Source organism: Anolis sagrei, chromosome 1 (genome assembly GCF_037176765.1).
Source record: "Anolis sagrei isolate rAnoSag1 chromosome 1, rAnoSag1.mat, whole genome shotgun sequence".
NCBI classification, from domain to species: domain Eukaryota; kingdom Metazoa; phylum Chordata; class Lepidosauria; order Squamata; family Dactyloidae; genus Anolis; species Anolis sagrei.
Window position 1 is genome coordinate 67,744,472 of NC_090021.1, and position 17,736 is coordinate 67,762,207.

The window sequence follows — 17,736 nt, forward strand, 5'->3', positions numbered from 1 at the left end:
GTGTGTGTATGCATGTATGTGTGTATTCCTACCTGCACATTTCTGACTGAACTGCTATTTGTGCTCTTATGCGTGTGCTTTTGTATGCCTCTGTGGATACATATGGGTGGATGCAAGGACGTGCATGTGCTTCAGTGCATCTCTGAGTGTGTGTGTTCCGTTATGTCTCTGTGAATCTGGGTTATGTATGTGGATCTGTCTCAATGCATCTCTCTCTGTATGTATGTATAATGTGGTGGGAGGGCTCCCTGGCTCAGGTTACAGGAGGAAAAGGTGCCTTTTTCCTTTCTCTTTTCCCCCTTCAGTTGCTTTGCAAGGAAGTGACCCAAAGGGGGAAAGAGAGAGGCGTCAGCCATGGGGTCCTTTCTCTTTCTCTTTCTCTTTCTCTTCCTTCCTTCCTTCCTCCCCCTCCTCCATTTTCTCCCTCCCTTCTCTCTTCTTTGAAAGGACCCACCCTGAGGGTGGAGCCTGGCTCGCTTCGCTTCTTCTTTTTTCCCCCGGACTTCAGTCTCCTCCACATCTCCTTTCTGCAGAGCATCTTGATGCCCATTCAAAGCTGCCTCCCCAGAGAGGTACGTCCCGCTTTTCTTCTTCTGCTTGCCTTTCTTTCCAGAACTTCTTGGGATGAATAGGGCCAGCCCTTCCTCACCATCCTTTCTTCCTCCATCAAAGGAGGAGGAGGGGTTGGGGCTCTTTACAAACGCAGGCACACCCCACAAAAAGGCCAGTGCTGAGGCGGGCTGCTTTGAATGGGATTCTTTGTTACTCTTTTCAGCAAACTTGGGCTCTTCAGGTGTTTTGGACTCCAACTCCCACCATTCCTCACAAACTCAGGCCCCTTCCTTTCCCCCCTCAGCCGCTTAAGCTTAAGCGGCTGAGGGGGGAAAGGAAGGGGCCTGAGGCTGTGAGGAATGGTGGGAGTTGGAGTCCAAAACACCTGAAGAGCCCAAGTTTGCTCATGCCTGCTGGAAAGCCATTCATTGGGGGGGGGGGGGGGGAGATCGAAAGCAACATGTTTTTGTGTGTGCCATGCCACAAGTTCTTTCTAGGCCTCTCCTGTTTCCATGGAAACAGCCAAATCATCATCATAACAGCAGCAATACAAATAAGAATGTGTTGTGGTCCAAAATGCCTTGATTCTGCAATGTAGCTACACCCAAAGGGGCTCAGGGGTGTGTCCTATGGGTCCCCCATACACACACCCAGGGCCCTTCTACACAGCCCTATATCCCAGGATATCAAGGCTGAAAATCCCACAATATCTGCTTTGAACTGGAATATATGGCAGTGCAGACTCAGGACCCTTCCACATAGCCCTATAACCTAGAATATCAAGGCAGACATCCCACAATATCTGCTTTGAACTGGGTTATCTGAGTCCACATTCAGATAATGTGGGATTTTCTGCCTTGATAGTCTGGGATATAGGGCTGTGTGGAAGGGCCCTAAAATATATGGCAGTGTAGACTCAGGGCCCTTCCACGCAGCCCTATAACCCAGAATATCAAGGCAGAAAATGAGTTTTCCAGGCTGTATTGCTATTTTCCAGAAACATTCTCTCTTAAGTATAGGAAAGAATGCTTCTGGGAGCCCTTCCACAAAGCCCTATATCCCAGAATATCAAGGCAGAAAATCCCACAGTATCTACTTTGAACTGGGTTATCTGAGCCCACACTCGGATAATGTGGGATTTTCTGCCTTGGTATTCTGGGATATAGGGCTGTGTGGAAGGGCCCTTGAAGATGACCATACAATCCAGAAAACCCATGAATGCCTTCAACAACATAATTTTGTGTCTGTTTGTGGGTGCTGACCATTGCTGGGAAGAGGAAGCTCTATTAGAAGAGATGTTTTAGGCAAACCTGGTTGGTTTTGTAGTTTCATAAATTAGAATCAGTTCAACAGTTGGAAATTTGCTGACATAAATCTAGAAACATGTTTATAAACTCTCTTAAAATGAACTCTAGTTACAGTAATACTTAATCAGCAGGATGTTTTATTATTTTCCCACTGCCAGAAGATACTTATTTATCATATTTGTACCTTACTTCTCTCTTTAAAAATGGGACTTAACATAGAAATATTGTTGAATTGAAGTAAAATGCAATAAAATGGAATCAAAATGCAATAAAAAAACTAATTAGAATCCTGGTGTTGGAAGAGACCCCAAGGGCCATCCAGTCCAATCCTCATGCCATGCAGGAACACATAATCAAAACTCTCCCAACTGATGATAAAATACAATAAATGTTACACTTATTGAACATCCAGAACCTTGAAATCTGAAATATTCCAAAATTGTCTCTGGGTGACTAACATTTTCTCTTTCTGGTGGTTCAGTGAATATAAACTTTGTTTCATGCACAAAAATATTAAAATGATACATATTAAATTATCCACATGCTATATATATATAAAGTGTATATGAAATACAGATGAATGTTGTGTTAGACTTGGGTCCTATCGCCAAGATATCTAATTTTAGACCAATTTGCAAATAGAAATATTCTGAAATTCAAAACACTTTTGTTCCCAATGTTTTGAATAAGGGATGCTCAGCCAGCATTTAGACATTAAATAAGACAAAATTAAAATATGGTATTAAAATACAATAAATATAAAACAGATTTTAAAGCAAAAATAAAATTTTAAAATAAATCATTACGAGGAAAGACACAAATCTCCTTTTGCACCCACCCAAGTTGATTGAATAAAAAGCACTTTGTTACCAATGTAAATATACTTTGTATACCTGTAGTAATTACTATGTTGTTCAAATGATATTGGATAGAAACTGAGTTGGAGGGAAGGGCTATTCCTGTCCTCCTCCGTCCTTCTATTGATTCACTGATGCAAATATATGATCTGTGACATCTGGTGAGTTAAATACATAGAAGTAAATAAAAATAGCTACATCTGGCACACAGGCAATATAATCTAAGGTTAGACATCAGTTGTTCTCCTAGTCACTATGAAACAGTGATTTCCTGAATTGTTGTTGTCTGACATGTTTGCACAAATGACGAAAAGAATGTTCAGATTTGGATCTGGTAACTTCCCTCATATCTAAATATCCTAAAGTGACTAGGTCTGATCTTGGAAGATAAGCAGGGAGACATTACAAGTTATTTTCAAGAGGAAGAAACTACTAAAACTAACTCTGAATATTTATTAGCTAAGAAAACCCTATGAATTTTAATACTGTTTTTATCATGTACTGTTGTTTTACATGAAATGTTAAAATTTCTGTGTATTTGATTTATATGTATTTTGAATTTGTATTGTCCTAGGTTCGAACCCAGCATCCAATTGTTGCTGGGTGTTAGTCACCCTGAGTCCTTCAATGAGGGAGAGAGAGGGTGGGGTATAAAACAAAGTAAATAAATAATATAAATAAATAAATATAATATAACTTGAAAGCACACATATGCACCACTTTCTCGTGTGCAAGTGCTAAGTGGAATTTCTTGTTTTGTTTATAATGTTCTTTTGCTTTCTATTCATCTAAAATCCCATCATATGTCTCTTTCATGCTGCTGCAGTATATTTTGAATATCACTACTCAGGATATAATGTGGTGTTTTGAATATGTAATGTAGAGTGGTGCTGTAAAAATTCACTGCAATAAATGCACTCGGTGTTTAATACAATGGTTCTCGACCTGTGGGTCCCCAGATGTTTTGGCCTACAACTTCTCGATATCCCGGCCAGTTGACCAGCTGTTAGGATTTCTGGGAGTTGAAGACCAAAACATCTGGAGACCCATAGGTTGGGAACCACTGGTTTAAAATGAAGTCCTGTTGTGTTATTTGCTACCAGGCAGTAGTGTCTAGAGAGCTGTAATGAAATAAATGCCGCATGTTAAGACTTGCCCAGCATAGCCTGTATCCTTTTAACAACTAGACCACAACTTTATCTACCATCCTGGACTGGCTAAAAATGGGGGTATGAAATGTTGCTTGGTTCACTTCACTTTGGCCCTAGTAACGTCTTTGTAGAAATTATTCATAACCATATCACGTACCAGGCTGGTATTCTTAGTGTGGAAGGCAAACATAGAAAGTACAGAGTAGAATATTTATTGAGTCTTTTTTTAGCTTGATGTTTTGCCTTTGCCTTTGCCTTTGCCCCCCCCCCCCCATACGTTATTGATCACTACTCTGAAGTAATAGATTGGAGGACATGCTTTACTCTCTGTGGGAATTGCCTAATCTAAACAATTAGAGGTTGTGCTCATACTTAAATTCTTCTGGCACAGAAAGGGAGTTAATATTTCAGATATGATCCCTTTCCTCTTCTCTGCATTCAAAGTTATCTACGCTGCATTTTCCATCCACTTGCCATAGAACTGAGTCCACTGGTTTCGGTGGAAAGTACACATGAATTAGTTTACACTATTCTCACTAGATTCAGTGGGTCCAAGTGATATCGAGCTCTTTTGGGGGGTCTCCCGGCAGGAGAGATCCCTTAGGACCGCTCAAAAGGGTCCTGGAACCTCGGTGAGGCCAGCGGAAGCCAATCCAAAGAATATAAAAATATTTAAAATTAATCTCACCGGAGGCGGAAGAAGTTCAGTGACCGAGGCATTTATTTTGCGATTCAGCTGAAAAGGATGCGATTGTAGTGATCATTCACATACAAGCATAATTTTACAGAATTTCCAAGCATTTTTATAGTGTGCAGACAAAGGAAAACAGTTTCAAAATTCCCGCCCGCCCTCTGCCGGCCAGCTTCGCGCTGATTGGCTGAACAGCTGGGAGGAGGCTTGGCGGCACGCCTCACCTCTGGACCAATCAGCGGGCTCCGCCGCCTCTGGGAGGCCAATCAGTGCCTTCCTAGCGCCTCTGAAGATGGACCAATCGGCAGCTAGAAGGCGGGACGAAGCTTGACAATGACTGAGGAAATGATGAGCCTAGGGGCATCCGCCAGCTGGAATGTGAGGCCTTTGTCCTCACTGGCGGGGTGTCAGATAGGGGAACAATGAGTTTCCTGGTCTGTGATGGGACTTGGGGGGAATATGAAAAGCCTTTTTCGATATCGGACCTGGGGGGGGGGTCAACGATACCTGGGTGATTTAATCAATCTTTTCTTTCCGAGTTCCTGTTGACCCCCTCCCCTCGCTGGTCTGCTCCGAGGGCCAGGGTTGGGGAAACAACAGTATTGTCCATGCAAGTGAAGCAATCAGGAAGGGTTTCGTGAGAACAAAAGAGCTTCTCCCCAAGACAGTAATCCCCAGGTCACATCCTTATGGGGCAAGGGTCAGCGGGAAAGGCGGGAAACGGGAACACAGTATACACTATATGATAGCTCATTACATACATTTCATAAAACAATCCCATCCCCACCCCAAGCAAAGTTTATTAAAATAATTGATTTTTATTATTTAAGCAAAACGGGAATTTCATGATCCCTCAATGAAGGTGCGCGGAAACGGAGGCCGCCTGCACTTCAAAGCAGATCTTATCGGGAGGTTTGTGTCCAAAGATAATAAACAGTCCGAAGTGCGGAGCAGAAAGTCAATAGGAGAGGGCAAAAAGGAGTCCAAGGATGATTTCCGGGTTGAAATGGTGACGGTGTCCATTATCTGTCCTTTGGGAAACTATGTCTCTCTCGCCAGAGACCGGGGCCCACGTCTGGCTGCCTTCCCGGGGTCTCCTATGGGTGACCACAGTGGGTCCCCGGTTGCTGGATCCAGGCAGGAGCGAGCAGCGCTGAGGAGAAACGGGCTGTCTTGGAAGAGACCGGCCAAATTGGCAAACAGCTGATTTCTGTCAAATAAAATACTTGAAACAAAATCAATTTATTCTCGGGTGTAGGAGTCCAAAATGAGAAAAGGGAGATAGCAGTTAGGCTTAGGATTAGTAGCAGAAAAATATAAAATTGGAACGGCGGCGATCCGCCATTTTATGAGTTTTCGCGGATGCGGGGGTCCAAAATGGTGGTTTCCATATCCGCGGTTTGGGCGGACGCAAATTCGGGGTCCGGGGGGCGCCCGGAGGCACCTCCCGCGGGCTCACGGCTCTCCGGAGCCCGGAAAAAGGTTTATTTCAGTGTTGTTTTAGTTTGAGCCAGGGAAAGATACAAAAGTATCAAGCGGAGAGATTAAAAGTTGCAAGTTTCAAGTACCTTTATTAGGGGAATGATACAAAGTAGGGAGAGGGGAAAGCAAAAGGAAAGTTGCAGGCATTCCTGGTTTTGAGCTGGCTGCTGGGGCACATTCCATCTGTTGGTCCCCAAAACTTGACCCAGGAACTGCGGAACTCTCCGCTGCGGCTCACATCAACGTGAAGGCGGGGCTCCCTGCCGCGCTCGGGCTCAGAAGGATGCAGTCTCCTTTCAAAGCATTGAGTATTTGTCTGTTAACCTGAATGAGGTGTGGAAAGCTTCCCAAACTTCCTGTAAATGTAGTTTTCTTAGTCATGTTAATTTTGGCAAAGTTAGGTGAGCCTGTGTGGAGCCACTCTGTAGTTTTGAGGTTGTAACATAGATGCTAGTATTTATGCTGGGTAGAAGTATGTCTAAAATAATTCCTGCATCCCACAAGTTCTGGGCTTACAGAATATGCTGTTTCCTCCATCACTTGCACAACTGAAGCAGTAAGTCATAATACAGTCAGTTTATATGGGTTCTGGAAAACTGTGGTGTTCACATGTTGTTGAATGCCAGTGCCTTGTAGTCTGACATCATGACCAGTGGTCAGGGATGGGTGAAGTTGTGGTCCACTAATATCTAGTGAAGCCATGCTTCTCCCACTATGCTAAACTGCTTTCGTCCACATTCTACACATTGAGCAATTTGTAACAAAAGCATGATGAAAACCTCATCCAGAGCAATCCAAAGCAGTTGTATGGTATAAATGCAATTGCACAAGTCTTATATCATTACCTTGGGAGGAAGGTATTTTGCTCCTCTTGACATATATAGAAAGCTTTTATTTATATTGGGCTTAACACTCTCCTTGTTGCTGAGCTACCAGAGAGACTGCTAGCATTAAGGGGCAGAGTTGCAGAGTAAGGTATATGTATGCATGGAAGAATATAGAAGGGACATTCTGCAAAGGTGGGCATTTCTCTGTTCAGGGATCTCTGTAGACTGCTATACTGCAAATTAAGCAAAACAAACCTGGAGATGGCTGGAAATTCACTTCTTTTTAAAAACAAATTAAATGTCTTGCTGTTGATAGTAAGTAGCTCCTGAAACCTACTGAAAAGGTGAAATCTCAGTGATTGAGATTTCTAGGAAAGTCAATTCACCCTGTTTTTAGGTACAAAGGGGGTGCTTCAAGAAACTTGGGAAGGATCAAGACCCACAAAAACAGTCAGGGATTGGGATTGGTAGAAGACATTTTTCTGCTGGAATAGAGCCAAAACGACAGCCTTCCTGCAGTTCAAAATATCTTGTAGTGCTGTTGAGATACAAATTATTGTCGTCCACTCCCTTTACATTCATCTGTGGTGACACACGATGCAGGCTTCATCCATGTACATTCTCAGTCTTCCTGGAGAGGCTTGAAATGGAATCTGGAATCTTTTAAATGCAACAAAGGACCCTCACAATTGGTTTATGGCAGTGAGGAAGATAATTGGAGGAGCCATAACTTCAGCATGCGAACGTTTTAATATGCACAAGGCTGATGCTTACTTGAAATGGTAGTAAGGGATTTGTTAAACCAATTTAATTTAGATGGATTGTTCACCTGTTACCTACACATTCCATCACATTGCTCTTCCATTCATGAGTGTTGATGCCACATGTAGACCTCTCTAGGAGTAGGCTTCCCTGGATCCAGGAGCCCTTATCTGAAATATGGGGGGGGGGGGGGGCAATGAAAATATTTCTGCATAACAGTTTGTTTGTCCCTTAAGTATAATCCTTTTGCACATGAGTAACATATACATTTGCTTGTCTTATATAAATACAGAAAGGTGTCATGTAACCTCATACTAGTTATAGTATGAGGTTCTATAGATGGGAATCTAGCTAACAGATATCCTGAGAACTATTTGTTCCCCTGCAGTTTGCATGTCCTAAACCATATGTCTTCAACAACCTAAATGTATTTATGAAGGTGAACCCATATCTCTCCATTCTCAAAAGAACAACATAAGTAAAACAAAATATAACACTGTAATAAAGGTTGAGATCCAACTGAACACCACCAGAGTAAAAGGCCTCTGTTGTAGCAGTGGATGCTGCTGCACATTATACATCTGACAGTTGCCAAGGGCATAAAGAACCAATCACTGAGTGCTGCCAATGCCATTTGAAGACAGAAACACTTGATGTGTGCTGGTCTCAGCTTCTACAAGTGATTTTTTGGAATGCTGCCTAGTTAATGGGAAATTCACTGTGGCTATACTGCCCGATCCATGTGATACAGATCCCTACGAAATGGCTCTGGTGTAGTATTTATGTAGTCTTTCGTGAGTACAGAATACATGACCATATGCAGTTGTCTTAATATCTGCACAAGTGAGTAATTCTTCCTTGCATGCAGAATTGGCAATAACACCAAATATACTTGGGTTCACCTAACTGGGTAAATCAGACAGATTTTTATTGCCAATCCATCCATGTTGTCAGCAAACCTGTATAATATCGGTGTTTTCAGGGCTGCACAATGGGAAACAAAAACAGTACACATTCATATGACCAATCTATTTTGCTTTAATTGTTCCCTTTTAAATCCTCCATTAATTGAATAAGAGAACATCTGAAAAAGTTGTTCCTTGAATACACTCATTTTCTCTTTTTTTTCTATGAAGGAGATATTGCGGAAGATATTTAGGACAGTGCCCAAAATGACTGAGAACACAGCCAGATAAACTCAGAAACTATAAATCAGTTTTTATTATGGAGGTTATTGAACTTTGTGGCAGCTTTTAAAATGAACTGTTATAACAGCATATGAATGTGTCTTTTGGTATCTTGTGATGGTCTCTCCAAACATTTTTCTTGTCTAGACTTCTAGACAAGAAAAATGCAGGAAATGTTTAGTGATTGTTCTCTCAAAATGTGGAAAGCCAGGGATGTGTATTCCCTTTAACCTGGGAGAAAGTTTCATTAATTTCAAAGTAAACATGCATAAGGATGTGCAGTGACTTCAGGAATCACATAGACTGGCAATGTGGATTATTCCCCTCTCTGTGGAATATTCTTCAAATCATCCAGGGGTCCTATTAAAATCCATAATGTTTACTTATTTACTCTGTTTGTATCCCGCCTTTCTCTACCCCAAAGGGGACTCAAGGTGGTTTAACATATTGGAAATATACAGTACCCTTGAACAACAAACAGTTAAAATACATTAAGTTAAAGATTTAAAATTAAAATTAAATGCACATTAAAAACATATAAAACATTATAATCACTATTAAAAATCATGCCATCCACAATCGTAATCCAGGGCCATTCCAAAAGTCACTGCACATAGACCTCACAACCTCTGAGAATGCCTGCCATAGATGCAGGCAAAACGTTAGGAGAGAATGCTTATAAAACATGGCCATATAGCCCGAAAAACCTACAACAACCCAATGATTCCGGCCATGAAAGCCTTTGACAATACATTGCACATAATTCCATAGCTATTATTGGACTGTAGTTAATCTTCAAAGGCTGTTTCCCCTAAAACCTGCCCTTGACTTATACATGAGTATATACGGTAGATATTTCCTTCACCTTTTTTTCCTTCATGGCACAAAGGACAGAATAGGAAAAATAGATCCTGGAATTGAGAGGCAGAGGAACTTGGACCGATCAAGACTGGGTGGAGCTGACCCCCCCCCCCAAAGTGACTTACCAAGACTCCTTTGTAATTCAATCTCCTCAGGTATTATCAGCTTGAAATATACTGAGTGCTTAAGCACTGAGAGATATTAAGACAGGGATTAGATTTGAGCTCTGACAGGAGTAGTAAAGTCTGCAATCCATTCTGTTTACACTGAACATAGGGAGAACAGTTCTACATATTTTCTTTGCTTCTAAGGGGCTTCCTCCTTAAGGAAGGTCTAGTGATAATGGACGGGAAGACCAATTTTACCTCCTTCTGAAGGTAAGCAAAAATAACAGCAATTTGGTTGGCAATGTGGTACCCTCTTCCATCCCTACAACACAACTTGTTTGCCTTTATAAAAAAAGTTCTTTATCTTTCTGTTCCACATTCTTCAGGGAGCCAGAAATGTTAATAAACAAACATCTTTTTAATTGTTTCCCTTTCCTGACTTCTGTGGTTTCTGCCTGCCCCCTCCCCCCACAACCCAGAGTTGCATTTCCTTCAAAACAGGAAATAAATACCTTCTCAAGTCTTCTTTTTTGTATTGATGGTGTTGGTTTCCCAGCCCAGTGTTTATGGTTCCATACATTGCATTTTGTCCTAAACCTGACTGGCTTTAAATTAGGCCCTGCTCTGCCTTACTATTTCTGGAAAACTGTAGTAATACTTGTAGGCTGTTACCCCTCAAACTTCTTCATTAATATTAGAAATGGAAATTAGAAAATCTCATCATTGTAGCTGCTGTATTTTCTATTAATAGCAGGAACCCAGAAGTAACTCAAATTACACATTGATCACAGGAAATGTTTGTTCTAAAACGAAGCTTTGTAATTTCCTCCTGTTTTATCATAATTGAAATAAATCATTTAAAAGCCAGTAACTTTCTGTTTCTAGCCATTTAAAAACTATATATGGAAATCAACTCAGCGCTTGGCATTAACTGCCTAATTAACTTGTTAAATTATTAATTCTCTCATTTTCTGTAGTTATTTTCCTTTTCTCATTTTTCCAATTACCAATGAAGTTCAAAATGTGATTTAGTGAAATAAGCTGTTAGAATTCATTAGCGCATGTGCCTCTTCCCACTGTTACTATCAGAAAAGCATTCATAAGGCTTGCTGTCCCAGGAGAAATAATATTAGGATCAGAGGAAATAGATCATGTGCCTTAGTTGTTTGACAGCCTAGGAAAAGAGAATTTTTTTTAAAGTGAGGCACGTTCTTCGGTAATATATTCTCTACTGATTATAATGTGGAGTCTACTGCATGTTATTATGTATTATAGGGACCCCTTTAATATTAGTTAAATTCAACTAGAATTAATCTCTTTATAATTTTACTTTGCTCACATAGTTCTATGCAATTGGGTAATGATGTGCAGTGTTTTGTTCCTTGTGTTCCCTCCTTCTGGACATTTCCTTTGAGTTGTTCCCCTTTCCCATTTTATATCCACCCCCTCTCCCCTTTTAACTGAACCCCAGTTAATTTTTAAACTTAACATTCCAAGCTCTGAATACGCTGAATAATTGAATTAAGGAATATACGGTATTTCAAATGTACCTTCAATTTCTCCAGCATGGGATAATGCATTGCAAACTTGAGAAATGGAAGTGACCCTTGCCTCAATAGAGACTTTAGATATCATGAACCATAGACAACATAATCAATACTGTTAGATCACATATCCCCATGTATATTATATTCAATAAGTTTTAACATAAGTTTTCATTTTTAACTGGTGATTCCTTGGAACCTAGAAGAGAGATCTATTCTTACATAGTTAAAATTTTCAGCCTTTGGGTGTTTGCCAAGATACTTGGCATCTTCGAAGTAGAAAACCTGCCAAGGTTTTCTGTATCTTGGAAGTATGTGTGTGCACATAGTAGCCAAAATCCTACTCAAAACTGGAGGAGCAAAAGGTCTTCCTGGTATAATTATACAGGATTGGGGGGAGAGGAAAGCATCCTTTGGTATCTTGGTGACAGTGGGGAAGTAGTTGTGTTCAGACCTCTGATTGACATATTGTTGTCCCTCCACATTTGCAGTTTTACTTTTGCAGATGTGATTATTCATAGATTTGATTAAATTGTTATCTCTGGAAATCTTTGTGTCTTCCAGCATGACTCTATCACTTGCTTCCTACAGTCATGCTGGAGGATCTAGAGATTTCTAGAGAGAATACCTCTCTAGGAATCTCTAGGTAATCAAGAGTGATTCTGTGGCCAGCTTCCAGCTGAAATACTTATACATTCCTAGGATGGTGTTTTCTCAGCTATAAAATTGGCAATTTATTTATTTGTGTTTTTTCACTTTCACAAGTCCAGGTTCAAACCCCACTCAGCCTCAGAAAGCCCACTGAGTGGCCTTGGGCAGGTCACACTCTCTCAGCTGTAGAGAAAGTTAGTGGCAAAACCCTTTGGAACAAATCTTGGCCAAAAACCCCAATGTTAGTCATTGTAACTCAGACTTCTCTTGAGGATACTTAACACTCAATATGTTCCTTGAAATGTGTGATTTCCTTATCTTTTTGCTGGATGTTGCAGCCTGACTCATTGTTATCTGGAAATGCATTTAACTGATCTCTATAAATGAGCATGCTTAAGTTTAAAATTGGAACATAACTGCAGACCTTAAATAATCTTCATTGGTGTAGTGTTAGTGCTTTGGGCTAGATTCCAAAGTATTACTTTAGTTGTGCCAAAAGACTTGCATGCACATGACAGGATTTCTGGTACTGCTTCTTGCATGCCTTCCTCCACCTCAAAGAGCAGAGATTTATGCCATATCAATGTGCTTTAAAACCTTTCCTTCTGGTCCAGCAGTTTTTCTGTTAAGGAACTGCACTTTTCAAGGAACTTAGAACTGCATGTAAATAGCTTCTAGGCAGTCTTCTATCAAGATGAATTGAGAAAACTAGTGACACTTCAAATCAAAGTGCCTAGAGTAAGTGGGGTGGTGGTGGTCCTTTGTGAAATCTAAACACCAATTGTTACTTCTCCCCCTCTCTGCATTTAGCCACTTTTGTATTTTTGTAGCACAAGGAATACCAGCCCCATTTACTTTATCCTCCATTAAATGAATATTGAATTGCATCTCTTCCCCCAACCCCCCCCCCCCCCCCATTATCACCTTAACTTCACCATGAAAAGTTCATATGACATACTCCAGAGTATTTTGCCAAGTTGTAGATACAGTGTTTCCTTCTATAATACAATATGCTGCCTTGGAGTGTTGTGGAGTCTCTAGAGGTTTTTCAACATAGGTTGGATGGTCGTCTGTCGTAGGTGCTTTGATTGTATATTCATGCATCACAGAAGAAGGATGGGCTGGATGGGTTGGGGTCTCTTCCAATTCTAGGATTGTAGTATTCCATTTTGTAAACTCACACCATTCTCTGAGCTGACTGTTTCATGATGACAAAGAAGCTGACTGAGAAGACAAAGTCATCAGCCCTCCATTTCTTTGATGCAGGACCAGTTGTGCAGTTCTAATTTGGAGCATAGATTTAATTACTAATACATACATATATTAAAAGGCCATCTGCATGTTCAGGTACATGAATTCTAGACTTCTAAAGGAGTTTTTCTCATCTTAGTGATACTTTTATCAAGTTGGTGTTTTGGAATTGTGGCCTTTTTTAGTTTTCAGTCATTTTAATTATGTGTTTCTAAGTACAACCTCGTGTCATTTCATTATTTATTTATTTGCATTTAGATCCTTATTTCCTGTTAGGAACTCAAGGCAAGGTATATTTCCCCCCTCCCTTCTCTAATCCTTATCAACAACATTGCAAAGTAGGTTGGGCTGAAAGATCCACCTGGCCCAAGGTCACCTAGTGAGTTTTATGGTTGAATAGGGATTTGAATTCTGTATTCGTGTGGTTTGAAACCAATGGTGGGGTCCAACTAAATTATCGCTTCTTACCCTATCTATCATAAGGGCACAAGAAGTCCCTACCCTGTCTATCTCTTTCTATATAATTTTATGTAATTTTAAAATGCTGCTTTATTTTTATTTTGTTTGCCTCATTATTAACCATTGATTTAATTTAAATTGTATATATTTATGTGTGTTATTGTCACGGTGATTTGTATAATTATATTGTTGTGAACCGCTCCGAGTCCCCTCAGGGAGATGGGGTGGGATACAAATAAAGTTTATCATCATTTCCCAAAACAACAATAGCAGATTCATGTGTGAGTCACATGAAATTCCAGATAAAAGCCACCCACCAGACAAATAAAACAATGTCATTTCAGAGACATACTATCAACCAGGTGCAACTCCTTCTTGTCTCATTGAGGGGAGATAGGAAAATACCATCACCTAAGGGCATCCTGTCATAAATCCTGTCATAAATCTAGTCACAGTTGTATTTACATTAAAATAAAAAAAATAATTATGTACAGTAAGCCAATAAGAGCAAACTACATTTTTGTGACAGGATAAAATACAGGTGGGCTCTACCATAAGGGCATGTCAGATTTGGCAACCATCCTCAGACATTTTCCTCTGATTACTGAAAAATTATAATCTCTGATCTGGCACCCACCTCTGATGTCTTCAGTTTTGAAGAGTAGAGAATCAACACGCTGGAACGGGACCTTTCCATTCTTGGGACAACACTCCCAGTCTGAGGCCACTAAATGAAACACTGTATGAACTAAGCTCCTGAATGGAGAGCCGCTCACAGTAGATGACCCAAGACTCACAGTCCAAAACACCACCCAGAATAAAGAAAAGAACACGGACCAATCCCAGCAATGAAACAGGGACCCACAAATCATCCAAAACAGAGCAACAGATATTTAGTTGCCTCTCCCTGTCTCAGCAGGCATCTATAGTACAATGCTACACAGCTTTCCCACATACAGATGGAGCTAGCAGAGTTGGAAAATACACTTTTGGGGATCATGTTTCTTAAAATTCCCTGGCTAACATGACTGACACTGCTGGGCTAAGGATTCTGGGATTTGTGACCCAAAAAATATACTTTCCAGTCTCTGAGAGAGAGGACACTCATTAGTGTATCATTATTCATTTTATTTTAACTTTCTTGTTTTGTGCATAGCTTATGAGAGCTGTAACCTTTGCTTGATGATATCTGTCAAGATGGGTTATTTCTTTTGTCAGACATGCCTGCAGAGAGGAAGTAGTGAAGGGAACATGATATTAATAATACTGACCTTGGAGGAAAAACCAAGATATTGGCGATAATACCACCTATCACTTTCTGCAGTCCATGCAGAAAGTACATATAAGCTCCTGAGAACATGCTGGCATTCAGGTGGAAAGGAACATGAAATTCTTAGGTTTAATTGCTTGGAAAAAATCACAACAGGCTGGAATATCTAAAGTGAAATTTTAAGGTCTAAAGGGTAGAAAGAGACTATGATTAAATAATGCATATATTTCTTAACCAAGATTTTAGAATTTAGACTCTCAAGAGCTGATGTGCTAAAGTACATTTTCAAGTAACATTTCTCTTCTGTCGGTTTGCACAGTGCTTTCCCAGTAGAGCACAGAAAATGTTATTTATTTTATCAAATCATATGCTGTGAACTCTTGCAGCACTATAGCCATTACGTCTGTGAATAAATCAGAAAAATGAAACCCACTTTTTAAAGACTGAATTAATGAGTACAAGCTGACCCGAATATAAGCCAAGGCACCTAATTTTACCATAAAAAAACTGGGGAAACATTGACTCAAGTATAGGGCAAGGGTGGAAAATGCAGCAGCTACTGGTAAATTTCAAAATAAAATTAGATACCAATAAAATTACATTAACTGAAACATCAGTAGGTTAAATGTTTTTGAGTATTTTACACAAAACTACAATTTAATATAAGACTGTTCCAACACTGATTAAATCATTATTCTAACCCTTTTCAATGAAAATATGCTTACATATCCTTCCAATAATCATAGTTTATTTTAACTATACATTTTGGGGAAAATGCTGTGTGTATATGAATAGGGAAAAGTAGGAAAGACTGGCGCTGAGAGAGTAGGAGAGGAAGGTGCAAGCTGCACTGAGAGAGGAGGAGAGGAAGGAGAACTGGGTTGCTGTGTGGAGAGGTGAGGGTTCTAGCAGGAAGACGTAGGGCTCCATAAGCCCTTCTTTCAGCCCCATGCCTTCCAGCCAGGACCCTCACCTGAGTATAAGACAAGGGGAGTTTTTTCAGCCTAAAAAGGAGTATATACACTATATATCTCTAGAACTTTTTCTTATTTAAAATGCCATTTTATCATTGTTTTATACACTTTCTGGATTTTCATTTTTCTGTCTTTCCATCCCTCCTACCAATGAATATACTTGTATTTAGTTTGTGTAGGTATCAAAAGTCTTCAAGCTGGAAGCAACATTGGATTTCAGGATAAATCAATGCTAAGGTTAAAGATCAATGAGAGGGTATTGCATAAACTGCTTCATTTAAGGAATAGACATAACATCATATTTAGTACAATCCATGTGGTGTTTTGTACAGGTAAAGAAAATGAATCCATCTATGATATCTTTTGGTGCAAATTGCATGAAAAAGATTTTGTTGCTCAGATAGAAAATAGATAAAACAAATGAAGAGTTTTAAAAGTTAGCATTTTCTAATTATAGGATTTTCTTGTTGACTTTTTTTTACAGTTACCTTCCTGATTTCCTGGATTGTTTTTCTTTTTGTGGAAGCTTTGCATTGCCACCTTAAACCATGGACATCGCTGGGTTTCTGAAGTCTCAGTTCATTTTCCACCTTCTTATCAGTTACATATTTATAGCTTCGGGACTGATAATCAACTTCATTCAACTCTTCACTCTAATTCTCTGGCCATTCAACAAGCAACTTTTCAGGAAGGTCAACTGCAAGCTGGCTTACTCCCTTTCAAGCCGTAAGATAACTTTATAACATTTTTGTTTTAGTATAGATTTGTGTTTGGGGAATAGGACAGCATATAAAGGTGTGAAACATTCGGTATTACTTTTGTCAAGTGAGAGTTGTGATAAAATATTTTGACAAAATAATCTTTGGAAGAAAGCATGAGAGGTGTAACTTTTAAAAATGTGTTGATTGAAAAGTGCATGCTTCACATGCAGAGTACCAGCATAAGCTCAGCTGTGCTTAAAATGCCAGTCTTGGAAACAGTATTCAGAAAGCAGTTGTACTTGATGATAAAATATATGTTATTTGCATAGTGTTCTGGCACATACAGGTAGTTGAAGTTTTGAAATGATGCAACGGGGACGCTGGAGAATTTCCTCTAAGTTTAATTAGTTCTATTAAATTGGAAATGGTAAACGATCTTTCCTGGAAAACACTGGATCCACTGTTTATGTTTTGCAAAATATTGCACCCTACAGCTCCCAGAATCCCAAACCACTGGCCATGTTACATATAACTATGACATGAATTAAGGCAAAATTTTTGTAAAGTTTTTCAATAATAGCTTGATCAACTTTTTTCACAATTTAACTGAGTTAATATAGTTCTAAATTTATTTATCATGTCAGAAGTGAGTTGAAACATAAACAAAATTTAAAAACTTGGCATTATGCTAAAGGTTCTAAACATCTTGTATTTTATATGATAGTTTATCCAGTTAAAATCCATTTTTCACATTTTTGCTTTATTTATATCACGTGTGGTTTTTAGTTGCATTTTATTATAAGCCATCTTTGGTCCAATACCAGAAAAAATGTGGGATATAATATTAATAGACCCATATATTAAATCTAAATAAATACAAGCAAGAAGGGTTTTGTAGTATAGTCTTATTCTTAATCATGTCTGCACAGAAATCTTAGTTGTTTGCATATATCGTTGAGCTTATGGAGCTCAAGAATTGCTGTATAAAATCAAAAATACATCCGTATTTTCTTCTGGCATGACAGTACTGAAGCAAAATGAGGTTGCTGAGACCAGATTAGTTGGCTTTCTTGTGATCTGTTCCTGCAATCAGCAGGAGTGA

General features: G+C 39.5%; 1 protein-coding gene across 3 annotated transcripts in view; it reads left to right on the forward strand.

Annotated features, from left to right (window-relative positions):
- The first annotated feature begins 487 nt into the window (after positions 1–487).
- The window catches only part of AGPAT4 (1-acylglycerol-3-phosphate O-acyltransferase 4), a 67,404-nt gene continuing 50,155 nt past the window's right edge, over positions 488–17,736 (forward strand). For 2 of the 3 annotated variants that reach the window (XM_060753685.2, XM_060753686.2), the window contains exons 1-2: positions 488–572; positions 16,418–16,659. In XM_060753685.2, the coding sequence (XP_060609668.2) occupies positions 16,482–16,659 (178 nt within the window). In that variant the 5' untranslated portion in view covers positions 488–572; positions 16,418–16,481. The remainder of the gene's footprint in view (positions 573–16,417; positions 16,660–17,736) is intronic. The other variant, XM_060753688.2, reaches the window with a different exon arrangement.